Source organism: Dermochelys coriacea, chromosome 23 (assembly GCF_009764565.3).
Source record: "Dermochelys coriacea isolate rDerCor1 chromosome 23, rDerCor1.pri.v4, whole genome shotgun sequence".
Lineage (NCBI taxonomy): Eukaryota > Metazoa > Chordata > Testudines > Dermochelyidae > Dermochelys > Dermochelys coriacea.
This window is the reverse complement of record NC_050090.1, coordinates 17,008,250-17,029,893: the sequence shown is the minus strand read 5'-3', so window position 1 is coordinate 17,029,893 and position 21,644 is coordinate 17,008,250. Positions and strand designations below refer to the sequence as shown.

General features: G+C 67.2%; 2 protein-coding genes across 9 annotated transcripts in view; both read right to left on the bottom strand.

The window, feature by feature from the left end:
• The window catches only part of FLNA (filamin A), a 36,075-nt gene extending 21,961 nt beyond the window's left edge, over nucleotides 1-14,114 (bottom strand). Inside the window, 12 exon segments of the mRNA XM_038381439.2 lie at nucleotides 111-247; nucleotides 558-681; nucleotides 892-1,029; nucleotides 1,693-1,893; nucleotides 2,271-2,433; nucleotides 2,594-2,671; nucleotides 3,009-3,127; nucleotides 3,481-3,628; nucleotides 4,019-4,116; nucleotides 4,410-4,658; nucleotides 8,105-8,498; nucleotides 13,972-14,114. Of these exon segments, the coding sequence (XP_038237367.1) occupies nucleotides 111-247; nucleotides 558-681; nucleotides 892-1,029; nucleotides 1,693-1,893; nucleotides 2,271-2,433; nucleotides 2,594-2,671; nucleotides 3,009-3,127; nucleotides 3,481-3,628; nucleotides 4,019-4,116; nucleotides 4,410-4,658; nucleotides 8,105-8,462 (1,813 nt within the window). The 5' untranslated portion in view covers nucleotides 8,463-8,498; nucleotides 13,972-14,114.
• Nucleotides 14,115-17,285: 3,171 nt separating this feature from the next.
• Nucleotides 17,286-21,245, bottom strand: HAUS7 (HAUS augmin like complex subunit 7). Of its 8 annotated transcripts, XM_043501352.1 has the most exons (10): nucleotides 20,991-21,226; nucleotides 20,609-20,724; nucleotides 19,820-19,888; nucleotides 19,444-19,505; nucleotides 19,156-19,265; nucleotides 18,776-18,934; nucleotides 18,422-18,518; nucleotides 17,960-18,178; nucleotides 17,562-17,661; nucleotides 17,286-17,465 (listed from the first exon to the last, which is right to left on the bottom strand). In XM_043501352.1, exons 1-10 carry the CDS (start codon nucleotides 21,209-21,211, stop codon nucleotides 17,395-17,397), a joined length of 1,224 nt encoding a protein of 407 aa, XP_043357287.1. In that variant the 5' UTR covers nucleotides 21,212-21,226; the 3' UTR covers nucleotides 17,286-17,394. The 8 variants fall into 8 exon arrangements, with proteins under 8 accessions (XP_043357287.1, XP_043357289.1, XP_038238202.1 ...); XM_043501354.1 differs by lacking the exon at nucleotides 19,156-19,265 and having other exon boundaries at nucleotides 21,088-21,245; XM_038382274.2 differs by lacking the exon at nucleotides 19,444-19,505 and having other exon boundaries at nucleotides 21,088-21,245.
• Nucleotides 21,246-21,644: the final 399 nt, after the last annotated feature.

The following is a 21,644-nucleotide window of genomic DNA, read 5'->3' as shown; positions in this document are numbered from 1 at the left end:
TGACTGCCCAGCATTTCCCAGATCCCCCCCCCCCCCCCAACTTCCCGGGTGGGACCAAGATTGGGGAATCCAACTCACCCAGATCCCCACTCCCCCAGCTCCCCGCTCACCCAGTGTGCCCACGTCGTCCCCGATGGCCTCCACCACGAAGTCAGCCGACTTGCCGACCACGCCACCCTCCAGCCCCGGCCCCCAGGCCCGGACCTTCTGGCTACCGCACTCAGGGCTGACCTTCACCTCAAATGGGCTGGCGGGGGTGGGGAAGGCAGGGCTGGTCACAATGGGGTCCCCATGGGCACCATGCCCCCCCATGCGTTCCTCCCCCCAAGGGGATTGCATGCACCAGGCACTGCACACACACACACACACACACACACACACACACCCACCCACCCCAGCCCACATGGGGGCATCACCCGGGTCCCCACCCAGCCCCCTCAGCGTGGTCCGGGGCATCCCAATCCCAGCCATCCCAGCATCACCAGGCCCCATGCATAGGTACCCGGCCCACTGTACCCCCTAAGCCTGCCCCCCCCAGCAGCCCATGGAGCGCTCACCTGCGTGGCACCTGCTGCCCCCCCCAGGTGATGGTGACTGTGTAGTTCCCAGGCAGGGTGGGGAAATACTCGAAGGCAAAAACCCCGTCGCCCAGATCCTTCTGCTTCACACTCTCCGGCCCCTCTGTGGGGAGACAGGGTCAGTGGGGGCAGCCCCCCCACAACCCCACCACCATCCTCCATGGGGCAGCCCCTCCCGCCACAGGCCCCCCCCAGATCCTTCTGTTTCATGCTCTCTGGCCCCTCTGCAGGGAGACAGGGTGAGTGTGGGGGCAGCCCCCCCCCCATTGCTTCCTGCATCCCCCAGCCACTCCTGGCTGGGGATGTCACTCACTTGGACCCTTGACCGTGACCTTCAGCTCTCCGCTGCCAGCTCCTTTTGTGTAGACCTTGAAATCCGCCGGCTCCTTCACCCGGAGTCCCTTGGGCTGCAGCCCCCGCCCCGTGGCCCGGCAGGCACTGGGGCTACAAGCTGCGGGGGAAGGGGAGACAGATTGTGAGAGGGACCCAGGCAGCTAGGTGCCCTCCACTCCCACCAGGAACTGGGGTTACAGTCTCAAGTGAGGGAGGAACCCAGGCGTCTAGGGCTCCCGCTCCGCAGTGACGCACAGCAGGGGGAAAAAAAAAAAAAGAGAGAGAAAGAGAGGACCCAGGCGTCCAGGTTTCCCCCCACCCCTGCAGGCACTGGGGTTATTTGCTAGGCAGAGAGAAAGGGGACCCAGGCATCCAGGGCCACCACCCGCCAAAAATGTAGGCTCTCTGGGCCCCAGCCCCCCTCCCAGGGGCACCCGCCCACACCCCCCATCCTGCCCCATAGATCACACAGTACCATTAGCCCCGGGCCGGCCTGGCGCCAGGGTGAGGGGCACCAGCCAAGGATCCGGGACGGCGGCTCGTCGAGAGACAGACAGACAGAGAGAGAGCTAGGACAGCTGGGAGCACAGCAGAGAGAGGAGAGAGAGGGAGGTTACCGAGGGGGGCAAAGAGAGAGAGAACCCCCATATCCTCAGGGCAGAGCGAGCGTATCCCCGAGATGCCCTGTGCTGGGGGCAGAGAGACAGACAGACAGCAGAGACACCCCCCCGGACATGAGGCATTGTGGGAGACCCGCCCTGCCCCAGCCCCCAGTGCTCACCCTGCCCCACAGCAACAGTGTAGGGGCTGCGGGGTATGGGCGTGCCCCCGAAGGTCACGTGGACGGTGTAGGTGCCCTCGGCGCCTGGGCGGTAGGTGCACCGGTAGGTGCTGTCGCCCTTGTCCTCCAGCTGCTGCTCCACTGTGCCCTTGCGCCCGATGGGGTCCACCACCGTCACCTCCACCTCGCCAGCCCCCGCGCCTGGGGGAGGGAGGGGTCAGCCCCGGCCGAGCCCCACACAGGGCCCCCCCAGCCCCACCTCGCCTGCCCCTGCACCTGGGGGAGGGAGGGGTCAGCCCCACCCCGGTCCCCCCCGCCCCCAGGGCTGCCCCAGCCCCCCCTCCCCTCCACTTTGCCCACCCCCACGCCTGGGGGAGGGAGGGGTCAGCCCTGGCCCAGTCCCCCCACCCCACAGGGCAGCCCCCGTGACTGGGGTGGGGGTCAGCCCTGGCCCAGTCCCCCCTCACAGGGCACCCCCAGTTCTCCCTCACTTCCACCTTGCCTGGCTGGGGGAGGGAAGGGTCAGCCCCGGCCCGGCCCCCCTCGGGCCCTCCCGGCCCAGCCTCCCACTCGCTCACCGGCCGTGAAGACCTCGAAGGAGGTGATCTTGTTGGCGATGTTGCCAGTGGGCTCCAGGCCGGGCCCCTGGGCCATCACCCGCCCGGCGTCGCCCAGCGATTTCCCCACCGTCACCTCGAACGGGCTCTTGGCAATGTGCTGCCCGGCGAACAGCACCGTCACCTGGGGGCAGAGGGGTTACAGCGGGAGCCAGACACCGGGGGCTGGTGGTCAGAGCCGGGATGGGGGCTGGGAGCCAGGACTCCTGGGTTCGCTCCCCAGGACCGGGACGGCGTGAGGGCCGGTGGTTAGACTCGCGGGGCAGGAGCCAAGGGATTCTCACCTTGTGGACCCCCGTCACTTTGGGAACATATGAGACGGAGAAAGTTCGGTTCTTGTCGTTGTTAGCGACGACCTTGGCCTATTGGGAGAAACGGCATTAGACCCGGAGCCCCCCACCAGCGCCCCTCATTCCCGACCCGCAGCCCCTGCTAGCCTGGCCCTGCCCCCCCAGCCCTGCCGGTGCCCCTCATCCCCGACCCGCGGCCCCTGCTAGCCCGGCCCTGCCCCCCCAGCCCTGCCGGTGCCCCTCACTCCCGACCCGCGGCCCCTGCTAGCCCGGCCCTGCCCCCCCAGCCCTGCCGGTGCCCCTCACTCCCGACCCGCGGCCCCTGCTAGCCCGGCCCTGCCCCCCCAGCCCTGCCGGTGCCCCTCACTCCCGACCCGCGGCCCCTGCTAGCCCGGCCCTGGGCTCCCACCTCTTCTCTGTGCCCAGCTGGGTCCTCCACGTAGACCAGGACATCGCCCTGGCCGGCACTGATGGTCTCCACGGTGAACTCAGCCTTTCTCTTCACCATGTTCCCTGTGGGCTCAATACCTGGGGGCGGAGTCAGCCCAGGCGGGGGCGGAGTCAGCCCAGGCGGGGGCGGAGTCAGCCCAGGCGGGGGCGGAGTCAGCCCAGGCGGGGGCGGAGTCAGCCCAGGCGGGGGCGGAGTCAGCCCAGGCGGGGGCGGAGAGGCTTCCATGGGGCACCCCGGGGCAATGGTGATATAGCCATGGGGGGGATCCTGCCCCATGGGGTGAGGCGGGACAGGGGGCTGGAGGCCCCCAAATGAGTCTCTGCCCCGGGAGCAGAAAGAGCAGGGAGGGGTCAGCACAGAGGGGGGCAAAGGGAGAGGCTGGCCCATGGGGGAGCTGCCCCCCCAGTCTGGGCTAGCCCCTAGGACTCACCAGGGCCATAGGCTCGTGCCTTCTTGGGGTTCAGCTTGGGGCGCAGGGGGGCACCCGGCTTGAGCTTGGCCTTGGGGAACTGGGACAGGTAGGTCATGACCGAGTGCTCGTCCACATTGGGGTCCACGATCTCCTCCGGGGTGATGACCTGCCGTGGGGACGGGAGGAAGGGGTCAGACCCGCCACCATGGCCCTGTGGCCTCCCCATGTCCTCTCCAGCCCTCCAAGGTACCCCCAGCCCCTCCCACATACCCTGAACACTGCACCTCCCCCTCCAGACACCCAGGGTACCCCCCCTTCCCGAGGACACTGCACCCCCAGCAGGCCCTCAGACACCTGCGCCCTCCCTAGTTCCTCAGGGCAGCACCAGCCCCGCACCTGGGGGCCCCCAGTCCCCCCATATCCCCAGGACATGGGCCCCCTGGGGACCTCCAGCCCCCCCATATCCCCAGGACATGGGCCCCCCGGGGACCCCCAGCCTGCACCTGGGGGATGCCCAGCCCCTCCCTGCAGGTGCCCCCCAGCCCCCTCCCCGCACCTGGGGGACGCCCAGCCAGTCGTCTGCCTGCTGCATGGCCTCTCGGGCGTTGCTGACAGGTTTGCTGGCATCCCACGAGTCCCAGTCAGGGCAGAGACCTGGGGGAGCAAGGGAGTTAGTGGCACTCTGAGTCCCCCCATCCCCCATCAAGGGCCCTCCACCCCCAAGGGGCCTCCAGCTGCCCTGCGGCCATGGCAGGGGCACAGCTAGGGCAGCTGGGTTCCCCGACTTCCTGAGCTCCCTCAATCTCCCTTCCCTGCCCCCATGAGCCCCCCCGATGGCCAGACGCCATCTGCCACAATGCCCTTGAGCCGGAACCAGCAGCCTCTTCCGCACCCCCCCCCCGGGTGCCGCATCCTCGTCCCCCCCTCCAGGGCTCAGAGCCCCTCACCCGGGGCACAGCTGTCCACCAGCGCCCCCAGCGCCCGCCCACTCTGCCAGTCCTTGCTGAAGTTGGTGATGGGCAGCTCGGGCAGCTTGTTCTGGATCCAGCCCAGCAGCCGCTGCTTCGGCGTCTGCTTCTTGGTCTCCTCATCGTCCTCCTCGTCCCACATGGGCATGGAGATGGAGTAGTGCAGGATCAGCGTCCAGATCAGGCCCAGGATCAGCTTCAGGTTCCCGTCCACGATGGCCTTGCTGTCTGCGGGTAGATGGGGGTCAGCACAGGGGGCTGGGCACCAGTGGCACCCCACCCCCACCCTAGCTCCCTCTTGCCACCCATACCCCACCCCTAAAGTCCCCCTGCACCGAGCAATGCCTCCCCAAGCCCTCCGCCCTGGTACCCAGGAAAAACCACAACTGTTTTCTTCCAGGGGGCTGCAGCTCGGGAGTGAGGGGCACCAGCAGGGCTGGGAGAAGCCTGGGGCTGGGCTGGCAGGGGCTGCGGGTCGGGAGTGAGGGACACCAGAATTCCAGGCATGACCCCTTCCATCAGAGGATCCTCCCCAGCCCCAGAGGAAGACTCTTTCCCAGGCTGCCCCCACTCCATTCATCCCAGACTCCTCCCCCACCCTGTGGCTGGGCTGGCGAGGGGCCCAGATTGAGGGGGAGGGGAATGGGGGGGCTGAGCCCACAGAGACAGACAGAGCCCTGCCTGACTCACTCTGGGGACAGGAGCCAGGGCCCAAGAGCAGGGGCTGTGGTTTGGGAGCAAGGGGCACTGGCACCGCCCCCTCTCCACATGCCAACCAAGGTCCCAGGCCATGGTATAGAGACGGGCAGATGGCCCCCTGTCCATCCCCCCCAGAACCCAGGCATCCGGGCTCCCAGTCCCTTGTAACCCCCTGAGCACAGCACTGCACAGAGGAACAGTCACACCCCTCAACACCCCCAAGTTGGCCGTGCCTGTTCCCTGGGGGGGGATGGACAGGGGGCCCTCCACCCATCTCCATACCATGGGTGACCCCCCTGTTCACCAGGCATGTGCCCTGGAGGTGCAGAGCCCCCAGATTGCAGTGCAGGGGTACCCCAGCACCAAGGGGTGATGGGGCATCCCTGTCCCCCAGCACATGGGGGATTCTGTGCTCAGCCCTGGGGTGTCCCAGCCCTTCCAGGCCCAGCGCATGGGGGGAGGGGATCCTGCCGGAATCTCCCCCCCCATTTTAGGGGATGACCCGCCCCTCCCCCCATTCCCAGAGGCTCCGCCCGATGCTCCAACATTTTTTAGCCTTATATGGAGCGGCCGCCAGGATCCTGCAGCCCCCCAGTGCCAGGGGGAGGGGACACTCCCAGGCCCCACCCCCAACATCCTGCCCCCCCCCCCACCAGCCCAGGCCCTGAATGAGAGCAGGGAGTTCCCAGGCTGGGACAGTTACTCCTACTCCAAGCAGGAACAGTGCCCGTCATTCCCGACCCGCAGCTCCGCCAGTGCCCCTCACTCCCGACCCACAGCCCCTGCCAGCCCGGCCCTGGGCCCCCCCAACCCTGCCAGTGCCCCTCACTCCCAACCCACAGCCCCCGCCAGTGCCCCTCACTCCCGACCCGCAGCCCCTGCCAGCCCGGCCCTGGGTCCCCCCAGCCCTGCCAGTGCCCCTCACTCCCAACCCACAGCCCCTACCAGTGCCCCTCACTCCCGAACCACAGCCCCTGCTAGCCCAGCCCTCCCCCCCAGCCCTGAACCAGTGCCGGGGGGGGGGGAAGGGGTCCCATCCTTGCCATTTCATGCCAGCCCCAGGGCTGTGTCTCTGGTCAGTGACTCACTCTTGGGTTTATTGGGGGGGGGGCCAGAACACATCCCAGAAAGGAACCCTCCCCCCTCTGATCTAGTCCCTCCCCCCAATATTTTCTCTGCTGAGGATGCAGCTTCGAGCCACAAGGGTTTTTTTTTTGGGTGGTGGGGGGGACAGGGCCAGCTGGGCTGGGGGAGAAATCATGGGGCACCCCCACAGTCCTGGGCATGGCACTAGGGTTGATATGGGAAAATCCCCCCCTCTGACCAGCAGCTCCTCCCCCATCCCCGCCAGGGCAAAAGAGCCACCCCCAGCCAGAATCTGTGCCCCCTGCTAACCCACCGGCTGGTGCCCCTCACTCCCGACCCACAGCCCCTGCTAGGCCAGCCCTGGGCTCCCCCCAGTTCTGCCGGTGCCCCTCAATGGCCTTTAGAGGCCGATGACACCCCATGGATGTCCCCTACAGTGTCCAGATGGATTTTACTCCTAGGGACCCCCCCCGCAGTAGGTAGTCATGCCCCACCTTCTGCACAGACCACCCCCCCGCCACATAGCCAGCACCTTGGGGGAAGGTTTAATTCCTCTGCTTTCCCAGTCAGCCCCCCCCCTGGCTGGGCCCAGCCCATACCCCAGCGTAAGGGCTCTGGGAAGGGGCCCCGTGTTCCCCAGACCCTAACTGTCTTTTGGTGCCCACAGCTCCCAGAGAAGGGGGCCCAACGAGGCACCCCCCACGTCCTCCAGGCCCCCTTCCTTCCGCCGAGCCCAGCCTGGCAGGGGTGAACAGCACATTCCTGTGATGAGAAACAGACCCGCCCCCCAGCCTTTGTTACAGGCTGCGTAAGGGAGACTCCCCTCCCCCCCAGGCCCACAGCCCAGCCTGTGCCCCTCACCCCCAACCCACAGCCCCCTGCTAGCCCGGCCCTGGGCTCCCCCTGCCCCCAATCCCTCCAGTCTGCTGGGACCATCTAGTGAGAAGCGAATTGGTCTTGCCCATGTGGGGGGTGGGGTGGGGGGCAGTTGCATATCTTTAGGCCCAAGCGGCTGCCCCACGCCCTGGTCACAGGGGATGTATCTACACCCCCAACTGCTTCCTGCCCCACCTCAGAGCCCCAACCCCGAGCTCCGTGGGGAGAAGGTCCATCACATGGTGAGGAGGGGGAAAGCGTCCCACGGACTCGCTCCCTTTTCCTGCTCTTCCCCCCAGCCCCATAGGGAGCCAGCCTGCTGGGCCCCCAGATACCCCCACGCCGTCCGCACCATCGCTAGGAGCCTAAGTCAGCAGCAGCCTCTGTGGGGGGCTCCCCACCCCACCCCCCAGCTCGCCCCCCGACAGACCCAGGGCTCCCTCCCTGCCTCCCATGCAAAGGCGGCTCTAGTATCCCAGGGCCGGGGGGGGGAACCCAGCACCCCAGCAGCCGCTTTGCCTGCAGAGCTAACAGGCCCTAAGCCCCCCCTGCAGCAGCGCCCCGCATTGGGGCCAGCCCCCCCGCCACTCCCGTCGCGCCGTGGGTAGAGGCCAACGAGACACTCCCCGCCCCCTACCCGCCGCTCTCTGGAGCCGCGCGTAACATCCCCCAGCTATGTAGGGCTCCCCACTTCGGGTACCCCATTCCAATCCCCCCAGAACTCTGCTGGTGTCACCAAGATCCTCCCCACGGGGCTGAGGCCCAGCCCCCCAATTACACCCCCCGCCGCCGCCTCTCCAGCGGATCCCTATCCTCACCCCATCTTCCCCCAAGGAACCCCCATCTCTCCCCTCGGAGATAGTCCCCTCCTCACCACTCCGGGACTCTCCCATCCCCAAAGATAACCCCCACCTCTCCCTGCCCCCTCGGGATCCTCCTATATCCCCCGTTTTCCCCCAGTGGGCCCCCGGTACCCCCCTGCCCCATCCCCAAAGTGCCCCCCCGGGGCTCACCGATGGAGACCAGCTTGATGTTCTCGCGCTCCAGGAACTCCAGAGCCACGGACACGTTCTCCAGCTGCATCTGCCGGAACGTGGGGCGCTGGTTGTATTTGCGCCCCAGCTTCTTCTGGCTCAGCACCTCGAGCAGCGCGATGAGCCGCAGCCCGTCGGCCAGGTCCGCCTGCAGGTTGGCAATGCGCTTGTGGACGCATTTCAGGTGCTCATTGCACCAGCGGGTGAAGGTGTTTTGCTGGATTTTCTTCCAGGGCGCGTCCTCCGCCAGGTCCTTCTCCGTGGCCGGCATCTCGCCCGCCGCCGCCTCGCCCGGAGCCGCGCCGGCCAGGGGTGGCCGCGCCTGGGAGCCGCTCATTATAAGGGCGGGGCGGGGCCCGGGGCAGGCGCAGATCTGGTAAGGAGCCGGGGGCGTTAGCGGGGCGCCCCGCCCCGGCCGGGAGAGGGCGCGCGGAGACCCCCGGGAGCGGGGCGCAGGGGGCGCGGAGACCCCCTTCCCCTGGGAGAGTGGGGGCGCGGAGACCCCTCCCGGGAGCGGGGAAGCGCTTGCCTCCCCGGGCAGCGGGGATCAGGGGCGCAGGGAAAGGGGGGCCCAGCACAGACCGGGCTCCACCAGGGCCACGCTGGGGGGGGCTCGGGATTCCCCCCTCCCCGGGGTGGGGCCGCAGCGCCCAGACAGACGTTGACTCACGTCCACGCACTGACAGGATCACATCCGTGACAGCCCCGCGGGGGGGGGGGGGGCACCAGTGACTCGGGACCCCACGCTGGAGGGGAAGGGGTGCTTGGGACCCAGGAGATCGGCAGTGGGGGAGGGGAATTTCTCCCCCAGCTCCCCCAGGCGCCAGAGCCGGGCGAGCTCCCACACGCCAGCCCGCTGCATTCCTGCGTTGGGAAGGGAGCTGGCGGCAAACCCGGCCCCCAAGGCTCCCCTGGGCTGGGGCCGCCCCGATCGCCTGGGTCCCTGTCCCTCACCCCCCATTGCCTAGGTCACCTCCCCTCACTCCAGGCCTGCTCCAGTCTGTAACCCCCCCAATGAACTCTGTGAAAGCTCCCGTAGGAGAACCCAGCTGGGGGGAGGGCGGGACAGTTCCCCAGTCACCGCAGAACTTGGGGGGCACTGAGATCTGGGGCACCGACCAGACAGCGCCCTCCTGAGGCCCACAGGCTGCAAATGGGGCCTTGGTCTGGGCGGTTAACCCTGCATGCGCCTGACCCGAGACTCAATACCGCTTGGGGGGAGCAACCACAACGGCTGCTCGGAAAGGGAGGGCTCCACCCAGGATTCCGGACACAGCAGGGCATCTCCCGGCCCCCCACGCCCCATGGGTTGTGCAACATAGCGGCCCAGAGGGCTGCTGCTCTAGAGTGAAGGCACCAGTAGGGCTGGGAGGAGTCCAGGGCTGGACGAGCAGGGGCTGCGGGTCGGGAGTGAGGGGCACCGGCAGGACTGGTGGGGGGGGGTGGCAGGGCCAGGCTGGCAGGGGCTGCGGGTCGGGAGTGAGGGGCACCGGCAGGACTGGTGGGGGGGGTGGCAGGGCCAGGCTGGCAGGGGCTGCGGGTCGGGAGTGAGGGGCACCGGCAGGACTGGTGGGGGGGGTCCCAGGGCCAGGCTGGCGGGGGCTGCGGGTCGGGAGTGAGGGGCACCGGCAGGACTGGTGGGGGGGGTGGCAGGGCCAGGCTGGCAGGGGCTGCGGGTCGGGAGTGAGGGGCACCGGCAGGACTGGTGGGGGGGTCCCAGGGCCAGGCTGGCGGGGGTTGCGGGTCAGGAGTGAGGGGCACCAGCAGGACTGGTGGGGGGGGGTGGCAGGGCCAGGCTGGCAGGGGCTGCGGGTCGGGAGTGGGGGGCACCGGCTGGGCGGGGGGGTCCGGGCGCTGTTACAGGGCCCCGCCCGACCACGCCCTGAGTCACGGTGGAGAATCGGGTCGGGGCGCCCCCTGGTGGCCAGGATCCGTATGGCTGAGACATTGTGCCTGTGAGCAGCGTCTCCTCCGTGCCTCTGTCCGGCCTCCAACGGCCCCCCGCACCGCTTCTACCCGCCTCCCTCCAGCACCCCTCTGTCTATCTTCCTGTCTCCTGCGCCCCCTCTACCTCTCCCGCACCCCCTCTCCCTGCCTGCCCCCTCGCACCTCTTCTATCTACCTGCCCCCCCGCACCCCGTCTATCCATCTGCAGATATGAACTCCCCGTTCCCGCTTGATGCAAACCCAAGTTCCTGGCCTCTGCGCTGCGGAGAATCTCCGCATGCGGCTGCCCCAGGGCTCTGATGAGTTTATCTAATGGGACCTTCGGCTCCCCGCTAACCTTGCAGGCACCGACCCTTATGCCGTGGCGTGGGGGGGGGGGACAGACAGCTGGACTCCCCAACTGGGGGAGGACGCTGTAAAGGGGGCGCCAGGCCCTGACCGCTCTGGGCTGGGGCGTGGCTGAGTTCAGAGCTCAGGCCCCACGGGATTCAGGGTCTGGCATCATAAAAGGGCAGGGACAGGCCGAGTAAATGGAAAGAGGCAATGAGACTGACCCCCCCAGCCCTGCCAGCGCCCCTCACTCCCGACCCGCAGCTCCCGCCAGTCCGGCCCTGGCCCCCCCAGCCCTGCCGGTGCCCCTCACTCCCGACCCGCAGCTCCCGCCAGCCCGGCCCTGGCCCCCCCAGCCCTGCCGGTGCCCCTCACTCCCGACCCGCAGCCCCTGCCAGCCCGGCCCCGGGCTCTCTATGGAGCTAGGAAAGGGTTAACCTCTGTGCAATGTCCAGAGTGGCTGAGCGCAACTCATGGGCGTGCAGCGCTGCGATTCCGCCACTAGGAGGCGCCGCCCCCTCCCCGCCCATCGCAGGCGACCTCCCAGCGCCGGGACCTGGCTTCATATTTTCCCCTTATTTGGAGAGTTCGGGGTCCCTGGGATTTTTAAATAACAAGACAAAAGTGCCCACCCCGCCCCACGCTGGGCTGGCGGGGGCTGCGGGTCGGGAGTGAGGGGCACCGGCAGGGCTGGGGGGGCCTGCACTGTATGTTTTATATTTGGGGTGAACTGGGGGCTGAGGAGCAGCCAGGCAGCGGGTCCTGTCCGGGGGAGGGGTGGGTGATTCCCTGAGCTGTTGTGGGGGGGTTTCCATGCCCCAGGTGGGGTTAAAAGTGGCTGGATAGCCCTGCAGGCCCAGGGGTTTGATGTGGGCTGAGCCCCTCAGTCCACCTGCCGAGCGGGGGCCTGAGGCAGCAGCTGCAGCTTCAAACAGCCTGAGTTACTGACCCCCTGACCCATCTGTCTGCCCACCCATCCCTCCGTCCATCCATCTACCCACCTGTCTGTCTGTCCATCCATCCCCCACCCACCCATCCCTCTGTCCGTCCATCCCCCCACCTGTCTGTCTATCCATCCATCCCTCCACCAACCCATCCCTCTGTCCGTCCATCCCCCCACCTGTCTGTCTATCCATCCATCCCTCCACCAACCCATCCCTCTGTCCGTCCATCCCCCCACCTGTCTGTCTGTCCATCCATCCCCCCACCAACCCATCCCTCTGTCCGTCCATCTACTCACCTTTCCATCTCCCACCCACCCACCCATCCCTCTGTCCATCCATCCCCCCACCTGTCCATCCCCCACCCACCCATCCCTCCGTCCGTCCATCTACCCACCTGTCCATCCCCCACCCACCCATCCATCTGTCCGTCCATCTACCCATCCCTCTGTCCATCCATCTACCCATCTGTCTGTCCATCCATCCCCCTACCAACCCATCCCTCTGTCCGTCCATCTACCTACCTGTCCATCCCCCACCCACCCATCCCTCTGTCTGTCCATCTACCCATCTGTCTGTCTGTCCATCCATCCCCCCACCCACCCACCCCTCTGTCCGTCCATCTACCCATCTGTCCATCCCCCACCCACCCATCCCTCTGTCCATCCATCCCCCACCCACCCATCCACCCCTCTGTCCGTCCATCTACCCACCTGTCCATCCCCCACCCACCCCATCCCTCTGTCCGTCCATCAACCCATCTGTCTGTCTGTCCATCCATCCCCACACCTACCCATCCCTCTGTCCGTCCATCTACCCACCTGTCTGTCTGTCCATCCATCCCCCCACCCACCCATCCCTCTGTCCATCCATCTACCCACCTGTCTCTGTCCATCCATCCATCCCCCCACCTACCCACCCATCCCTCTGTCCGTCCATCTACCCATCTGTCTGTCTGTCCATCCATCCCCCCACCCATCCATCCCTCTGTCCGTTCATCCCCCACCCACCCATCCCTCTGTCCATCCATCCATCCCCCCACCCACCCATCCACCCCTCTGTCCGTCCATCTACCCACTTGTCCATCCCCCACCCACCCACCCCTCTGTCCGTCCATCTACCCATCTGTCCATCCCCCACCCACCCATCCCTCTGTCCGTCCATCTACCCATCCCTCTGTCCATCCATCCATCCCCCCACCCACCCCTCTGTCCGTCCATCTACCCACCTGTCCATCCCCCACCCACCCATCCCTCTGTCCGTCTATCTACCCACCTGTCTGTCTGTCCATCCATCCCCCCACCCACCCATCCCTCTGTCCATCCATCTACCCACCTGTCTGTCTGTCCATCCATCCCCCCACCAACCCATCCCTCTGTCCGTCCATCTACCCATTTGTCTGTCTGTCCATCCATCCCCACACCCACCCACCCCTCTGTCCGTCCATCTACCCACCTGTCTGTCTGTCCATCCATCCCCCCACCCACCCATCCCTCTGTCCATCCATCTACCCACCTGTCTGTCTGTCCATCCATCCCCCCACCCACCCATCCCTCTGTCCGTCCATCTACCCACCTGTTCATCCTCCACCCACCCACCCCTCTGTCCGTCCATCTACCCACCTGTCCGTCTGTCCAACCATCCTTCTGTCTGTCTATCCCCCTACCTGTCCATCCATCTATCCATCCAACCCCCACCCATCCGTCTGTCTGACCCTCCTGTCTGTCCATTCCCCCACAGTCCATCTGTCCAACCCTCCTTCTGTCTGTCCATCTGTCCATCCCCCCACCTGTCCATCTACCTGTCTGTCCCTCCTTCTGTCCATCCCTCTACCTGTCTGTCCCTCCCTCCCTGCTCGCTCCATCTTGGCACCGGGCAGTCCCTGGGTCAACCCCCCCCATGCCCTAACCCTGGGGAAGCCCCATGCTAACACCCCAACACTCACTGACACCGTCTTTCTGCCCCCCAACTCCCTGCACAGCCGCCGCACTGCTGCTCACTGAAACTCCCCGGCCCTGGTCCCTGCCCCCCAACGATGGTTCCTGTTCCCAGACCCCCTTCCGCAACGTGTCCCTCTCCCCTAGCAAGTTCCCCCAGTCTTTGGAATCCCTGGCCCGGCCCCCCACTGTGGGTGTCTCCTTCCATTCTGGGGGACCCTTGGAACAACCCCTCAGAGTCACAGGGATCCCCCCCATCCACAGCCCACCAGGGACCCTGACCCGGCACTGCCCCCCCAGCCCTACGGCCCCCTCCAGCAGCGCAGCAACTCTGGGCCCTTCTCCTGCCCCCCCAGGTCCTCCCCCTCAGTAGCCCCCTATCTTCAGCCGGCGCGCGTCCGGGTCCCAGCAGGGCAGCATTCCTACCCGTCCTGCACTCTATTCCTGCCCCAGAGCCCCCCTTCCCTGCCCCGGAGCCCCCCCTTCCCTACTCCCCAATCCCCTGCCCTGGAGCCCCCCCTTCCCTACCCCCATCCCTTCTTCGGAGTCCCCATCCCTGCTCCCCCTGCCCGCATCCCCTGTCCCGGAGCCCCCCCTCCCTACCCCCATGCCTTCCCCGGAGCGCCCCTTCCCTGCTCCCCTGTCCCGGAGCCCCCCTTCCCTACCCCCACCCCCATCCGCGGCCGCTCACCTCGCAGAGCCGGTCCGGGCCGTGGCCGGAGCAGATCTGGGACGAGCCGCGCCCGGCCGGGGAAGGAGCCGCGGGGGGGTCGGGGGGGGGGCGGCTGGCGAAACGCCTTAATTGGTAAAAGCGCCGAGACCCGGGGCGGGGAGGGGGTCGGTGTCAACGGGCTGGGATGAAGGAAGAGACCCGCCCCCCGGCGTCCCGTCCCGTCCCCCGACCCCCCCGCGTCCCGGGCACCCCCTCTGCGTCCCGACCCCCCCCAGTTCCGAGCCCCATCCCGCCCCTTCCCCCCTCCATCCCCTGTCCCGACCCCCCCCAGTTCCGAGCCCCATCCCGCCCTTTCCCCCCTCCATCCCGTCCCGCCCCCTCCATCGCCCACGGATGAGATCAGCGCTGGCTGCATCCATGGGGTGGGACACGGGACCTTTCCCCTCCAGGGGGCGCTGGTGGGGGGGCTGCTGGGTCACTCCCCTCAGTGACCCCCAGGGCAGCTCCCCCTAGGCCCAGCCAAGTCAGCGTCACCCCCACCCCCAGATGGCTAGATGAGGCGGGGCCTGACCCTAGGTGTGGGGTCAGGGAGGGGCCCCCAGGAGAGTGGATTTAGGTGGGGGACTGGGGTGGGGGGCTTGTTACGGGGTACAGGACTGCAGTTGGGAGGGGGCTGGCACAGGGGTGGGGGGCAGGGACTACAGTGGGGGGGGTGTCAGGAAATGAGGCAGCGGGGGGGGAAGCAGCCTGTGGTTGATAAGCATTGCCTGGGTCATGCCTGCGGGCCCCAGATACAACCGGGGGTGTGGGGGGAAGGCACCCGGCCCCATGGCCTGGCTCTGACTCCAACTCCCAGGACAGTGAGGGGGCACCACACAGCTGGCAGGACTGTTATTGTAGGGTCTCCTCAGAGCCCCACGGCCACGTGTCTTTGTGCTGAGCCGGGGGATGGGCTTTTTTCTCCAAACAGCCCCAGAGAGACAGGGCAGGGCATGTCCCCTCCAGGGGGCGCAGGGTAGGGACACACCCCACTTCCCTCACACCCCTGCATGGCTCATTCCAGGACTCTGAAGTCAGCGGGTTTGTTTGTTTTCTGTTGAAGTAAAGAGGCAAAAAAGGGATTCCGGGGGCCTGGGAGGAGACGTGGGGGGGGATACGTTTCACCTTCCCCCCAGTGCCAGACGATTCACTTTGCACCAATACCCATGCCAGGCTGTGGGTCCCCACGCAGGGGTGGAGGTCGGGGGGTCGGCAGGCCTGTGCGAGCAGGCAGGGGCGTGTGACTGATTGTGTAACCAGGAGCATGGGGCCAGGGGTACAAGAGGTGGGGCAGCGCTCCCTGGTGGAGGGGATGGGAGCTGCCATGTGTGTCTCCCTGCGCCCCCTGCTGGAGGAGCTGAGCCCTGTGCTGTGTGCACACGCGTGTGTGTTTGGGTATGGTGCAAATGACCCTGGTTCATGTGCACACGTGTTCCCCAGCACATGTCACACAGGGACCTGCGGTGCAGGGCGAGTTTGGGGGCCCGTGTCTCAGTGTGTGCCGGGAGGCTCTCAAGCGCACTGACACTGACCCCTCCCCAAGCTCAGGGCCCACCTCAAACACAGCAAGCACCCGGCCCCCCCGCTCGCCAAATCAAAATACAGAAATGAACCGTCAGGTTCATGCCTATGAACAGACCCTGCCACGCCCGACACAAGGCAGGGGGCAGCGGGACATGGGCCCCACAGCCAACACCTTCATGCCCTGGCTCAAGCCCCAGCAAGGGGGCACCAGCCCCAATCCGGCCCTACAGGGGGGCAGGGAATGGGGTACAGGACCTGTCCACTCTAGGGGGCACTGGCCCTGATCCAGCCCCACAGCAGGGGCTCGCTGGCTCCCGCAATGAGGCCCAGGTCCCAGCCCAGGAGCTGAGGCTCCATCCCAGACATGGCCACAGAGAGCCTGGGGGGGAGAGCTGCCGCCCCCCCAACCCTCCCCACATTCCCTCCATCCAGCCCCATTACCTCAGCCCCTCAGGAATCCCAGCCCCAGAGGAGGTGGAAGGATCCTGGAGAAACATCAGCTAGGGCAGGGAACTGGAGTTAACGGGCCAGAGCCTGGATGCCTCGGTTCTCCCCTGGCTCTGGGAGGGGAGTGAGGAGGCCTGGTGGTTAGAGCAGTGGGGGCTGGGAGCCAGGACTCCTGGGTTCTTTTGCCGGGTCTGTGCTCTCACACTCAGGGGTCCGCTGTGGGGACCTGGGCTCGCTGGGGAAGTGAGAAACCCGGCAGGGTGGGTTCCTCCCAGGAAACCTCCCCAGCCCTGCCCAGGGGGGTGAATGCAGCTCCCACCCTCTGCTAGAGGCACAAACCCTTTGCTGCTGAGAGCCTGGAAGTGGGGGAAGGGTGGGAGCCAGGACTCCTGGGTTCTTTCCTGGAGGCTCTGGGAGGGGAGCGGGAGAGTCAGGGCTGGGGGGTTCCTGTGCCTCAGTTTCCCGCCGTGGGGTTCTGGCTCAGTGGTCCCGCCCAGCCCCCATCACTTTCCCTCCCATGGCAGAGGAATTCAACCCAGAGCTGAGTCATGGTGGCTCTGTGTAAACACGGCCCCAGGCCTGGAGCCACTTCCTTATAGGGCAGAGACTCTAGCCCCCGCCAGCGTCCCACTGCCCCAGCCTTGCTCCCTCCCAGTGCCAGAAATAGAACCCAGGCGTCCTGGCTCCCAGCACCCCCCCTCCCAGAGCCAGGGCAGAACCCAGGCATCCTGGCTCCCAGCACCCCCCCACCCCCCACTCTAACCACCAGCCCCCACTCCCCTCCCGGAGCCGGGAGGGAACCCAGGCGTCCGGCTGCTTAGGCAAGCCCCCTGCAGCTCAGCGCCTCCTAGTGCCTATGGGGTGGTGGAGGGGGCTGTGGTCTCTGGCTCCCCCTGCTGGTCAGATGCAGACATGACAGGTAGGGAGTGGGGGCAGGAGCAGGGCTGCAGGTTCCCCTCCCGGTGCTGCTACCGCCACCTCCTCCCTGGGCCCTGCCTCAGTTTCCCTGGCTGAGAAAGGGGAACTGCCTCTGTCTGTCAGATTGTGAGTTCTTTGGGGGCAGGGGCATCTTGCCCCATGGGTCTGAATCGGGGGGGGGGGCCCTGATCTTGGATGAGAGGCAGGAACCATGCTCAGGGGGGCCCAAATCTCAGTTAGGGGGACAGGGTCCATGCAGCGCCTGGTGCGAAGGGACCCTGACCTCAGAAGGGGGGAGGGTCCATGTGGGGAGGGGGCCCCCAATCTCAGTCGGGGGGGCTGATCTCAGTTTGTGGGGGCAGGGTCCAAGTGGGCCCAATCTCGGATCATTAGCACTAGGGTTATTAATAATTAACAAATCTTTTATTATCCCAGGAACAGTGGGTCAGCAGCTCCCTTGTGAGATGAGGGCCCTGGAGTCCCCAACCCTTCTCCCCTCCCCTGGCCCTGGGGTCACCCCGGCAGCTCCCCAGCAGCAGCCAGGCAGGCCTGGTAGCGCCGGCGCAGCTCCTCCATCTTCACGGCTGGAATGGAAACAATTCGCATCAGTTCACCAGCTGCCCCCAGCCCCCAAGCCCACCCAGATGCCTGGGTTCTATCCCTGCTCTGGGGGTACTTACGCAGCGTCGCTGTGGGGTTGCTGCCCTTGCTGCGTCTCCACTCCGCTGTCTGCACCACCTGCTCCGAGGTGTCGTTCAGCTGGGCCAGCGCCTGCAGCTCCTGGGGGAGGCACTGGGGGGTGAGAACCTGGCCCTCAGGGCCCCCGCCCCATGGACCCTCCCCTTCCACCCCAGGGACTTTGCAGCGCCCCCGCCGGGTCCCTCCCCCAACCAGGGTGTTTGGGTCCCTGCCCTGGAGGCGGCGTCTCTGAGAAGACCCCACCCCTGGGAGGCAGAGCTTCTAGGACCTTGCTGACCGGTGGGGGGCTGTCACACCCACATTGGGGGGACCCACAGAGACCACGCCCCTTGTCCTGTAGCTCTTCCCCTCTCCAGATTGCTGAAACAAAGGTCCGTACCTGGGTGCAGAGGGTGAGTGTGCCCTGCAGGTGCTGGGCCAGGGGCCCGCAGGGGCTGAGCCTTGGGGCGGGGCCACGGCCACAGTGTTCCCGCAGCTCCGTCTCATACACCTGCCCGAAGGCCGCCATCAACTGGTGCGAGTCGCAGGCTGCCAGTGCCAGGGTCTGCAGGGCCATGCCGGGGCTCAGGGGCTCCGCGCCCCCCCGCAGGGAGGAGCTCTGTAGGGAACCGGGTCAGTCCAATGCCCCCCAGGGCTCCCTCGCCCAGAAGAGAACCCAGAAGTCCTGGCTCCCAGCCCCCTAGCTGTAACCCAACAGCCCCCGAGCTGGGAGAGAACCCAGATGTCCTCGTTCTGAGGCCCTACCCAGAGCGCACAAGGATCTCACTCTGTTCCCAGATGTACAGTCCCCCAGAAGCCTCAGCTCCAGCCCCCTGCCACAGAGCCCCCCCAGCGAGCCCACCTCTGCTCTCAGCCGCTCCAGTGCGGCGTTGGCCTCCTCCAAGGTCCTGGAGAGCTCAGCCAGCGTCTTCCCACTGGATCTCACAGACAGCTGGGTCCTTTGGAGAGACGGGGTGTGGTTACAGCAAGCAACAGGGAGCCCGGATGCCTGGGTTCTCTCCCCGGCTCAGGGAAGGGAGCGGGGTCTGGTTGTTAGAGCAGGGGGGTCTGGGAGCCAGGACTCCTGGGTTCTCTCCCCGGCTCTGGGAGGGGAACTGGCCGAGTTAGCAGAGAGGAAATCTCCATGGGGCAGGATCGGGGCGGGGTCTGTGCTGCAAAGGGGACCTTGGGCCCACTGGGCACTGTCCCAACAAACCTCACGTGTGGGGCCGGCTCCTCTAGCAGAAGGGGCTTGATGTCGGCGGTGCAGGAGGGCAGGGCGGGGGCCAGCAGTGCCGGTAGGCTGGGGCTGGAGAAGACCTCGCGCAGGAACTCCTCGTTCTTCCTTGCGGCCCCCCGGAGAGACTCTTCCGCGCTGCGAGGACAGACAGGGTCAGCCAGCCACCCAATGCCACCGGCTGAGGGGGCTGAGAGCCAGGACACCTGGGTTCTCTCCCCAGCTCTGGGAGGGGAGTGCGGGTTGGTAGGTTGGAGCACCCCCCTACTGCTCCCCCTCTTCCCCCCAGCACTGCCTGGCAGAGGAGAGTCCTCCCCCCAGATACCCCCCAGAGCTAGCAGTGCGCAGGTGCCCTGGACCTGGAGGTGGTTGAGTCCCCGGAACACGTCCCAGTGATGGCGTCCAGGTACCGGATCACGTCCAGCAGCTGCTCCATGAACCGGAGCTGCCGCTCGTCACTGGCCTCCCCCTGCAGAGAGAGAGAGACGCTGATGAGAATGCTCCCTGCAGCTTCCTCCCCCCCAGAGCCAGCAGAAAACCCAGGCGTCCTGGCTCCCAGCCCCCTGCTCTAACCCACCCGACCCCACTCCCCTCCCAGAGCTAGGAGAGAACCCAGGAGTCTGGGCTATCCTAGGGCACTCCAACACCTTAATGAGATCCAGGTCGTCCGATCGACACAGCAGCAGGTTGGAGCCCAGTTTGGCCATTTCTGTCAGGAGAGAACAGAGTTAGTTACTGCACAAACCCTGCCGCTGGGAGGTGGCTGCCTCTGGGGTGGGAGCCGGTGGTAAAATCCAGAGCAGGGGGGGCTGGGAGCTAGGACGCCTGGCTTCTCTCTCCAGCTCTGGGAAGGGAGTGGGGGCTGGTGGGTTAGAGCAGGGGGGGCTGGGAGCCAGGACTCCTGGGTTCTCTCCCTAGCTCTGGGAGGGGGGGTGGGGCCTGCGGGGGCTTGGAAGTGGGTCAGCCCCCATACGTGGGCAGCTCTGGGGGCTCTCTAAATCTGCTCTACTGAGCTGGACACACCTTGAGTTTTCTCCTCCGTCTGCGAGTCCTTGAGGGTAGCAAATTGCTCTCGGAGGGGGGGGGTTCGCTCTGGGGGGAGAAAGCATCACCATAGGAGCCAGGCTGATGCGCACAGCTCTGGGGAATTCACCCCCTGCTTCACCCTGGGGCCCTAAGAGGGGCTGCACGGAGCTATACGGGGTGGGGGGTGACTGGGGAGTGCACAGGGCCATATGGGGTGGGGGGTGACTGGGGGCACTAAGGGGGCTGCATGGGGCCATATGGGGGGGTGACCGGGGGGTGGCGTCCCTGGGAGGGATGACAAGGGGGGCACTAGGGGGGTGACTGGGGGGCAGGGCCACATAGGGGGAGGACTGGGGGGCAGCATGGGACCATATGGGGCCCCAGGGGGGCACTAAGGGGGGTGACCGGGGCACAGTGCGGGGCCATACAGGAGTCCCTGGGAGGGGTGACCAGAGGGTGGGGCCACACGGGGCCATATGGTGGGATGACAGGTGGCGCTAAGGGGGCTGCATACGGGGGGGTGACCGGGGGGCAGTGGGGAGCCATACAGGGGTCCCTGGGAGGGATGACCGGGGTGGCACTAAGGGGGGTGACTGGGGGGCAGGGCCACATAGGGAGAGGACTGGGGGGCAGCGTGGGGCCATACAGGGGTCCCTGGGGGGCACTAAGGGGGGTGACCGGGGTGCTGTGGGGGGCCATACAGGGGTCCCTGGGGGGCACTAAGGGGGGTGACCGGGGGCGGGGCCACACGCGGGTCCAGGGGGACACTAGGGGGCGCCGCGGTACCGGGCGCAGAGCCAGGCCAGCAGCTCCAGGCGCTGGGCCGAGGGGGCGCAGAGCAGCCGCAGGGCGGCCCCGGGCTCGGGCAGGAAAACTCCGTCCAGCAGGGGGCAGCGCAGCTCCTGGGGGGACACAGCGGGTCAGAGGGCTCGCCCCCCACCCCATGCGATGGTCCCGCCCAGCACCCCTAACCCCACTAGGCGCGATGGTCCCGTCCTTCCACCGTCCCCTGATCCTGACCGACACCCCTCCTCGGCATAATGGTCTCACCCGGCCCACGAGGCCCTGTTAGGTGCGATGGTTCCCACCCGCCCCCTGGGTACAATGGTTCCACCCGGGGCCCACCCCCACTCGGTGCGATGGTCCCACCCGGCAGCCCCCCTCCCACTTTAGGTGCGATGGCCCGGCCCGGCCCGACCCTCTCCCGCTGGTACAATGTTCCGGCCCGACGCCCCCTATCTGGGTGTGATGGTCCCGCCCGATACCTTCATTTGCTCGTACACCGAGGCCGCCGCGGGCGCCGCCATCTTGCCCCGCTGCTCGCCTAGCGCCGAGACCCGCCCCAATTGGCCAGCGCCGCTGCCACTCACACAGACCTGCAGCGCTCATGGGCTGCGGTCCTCCCGGAAGCCACGCCCCTTTGCTTTCCCGCTCTGCTATAAACGGAGGGGCCGGGATGGAACAGGGAGGGGGGTGAGCAGCCGGGGGGAGGAGGGACAGGGGTTAGGGGCGGGGCCAGATTTAGGGCGGGGCAGGGTGTGGGTTATCGGGGCGGGGCTGCGAGGGGCGGGGCCGGCTTTGGTCGAGGGCGGGGCTGGGAAAAGGGGCGTGGCCGAGTTTGGGTTAGCAGGGCGGGGCTGGGTAAAGGGGCGGGGCCGAGTTTGGTCGAGGGCGGGGCTGAGTAAAGGGGCGGGGCCTGGCGCTGGGGGGCGGGGCTCGGAGGCCGCAGCGAAGTGGGGGCTGCGCCAGGCAGCTCTTGGCTTAGCCCCGCCCCGCTCTGGCTGGGGGGCCGGGGGGTCAGTTCCATCCCCGAACTCAGCGG

Bases quoted from the DNA above. Each gene is read 5' to 3' on its own strand.
- HAUS7 (XM_043501352.1), bottom strand. From the start codon at position 21,211: ATGAGCGCTGCAGGTCTGTGTGAGTGGCAGCGGCGCTGGCCAATTGGG. The intron at 20,725-20,990 runs GTGGGAGGGGGG...GTGTCCCCCCAG, and splicing joins GCCGGGCCATCGCACCTAAA to GAGCTGCGCTGCCCCCTGCT. The intron at 19,889-20,608 runs GTACCGCGGCGC...TTCTCCCCCCAG, and splicing joins CTGGCCTGGCTCTGCGCCCG to AGCGAACCCCCCCCCTCCGA.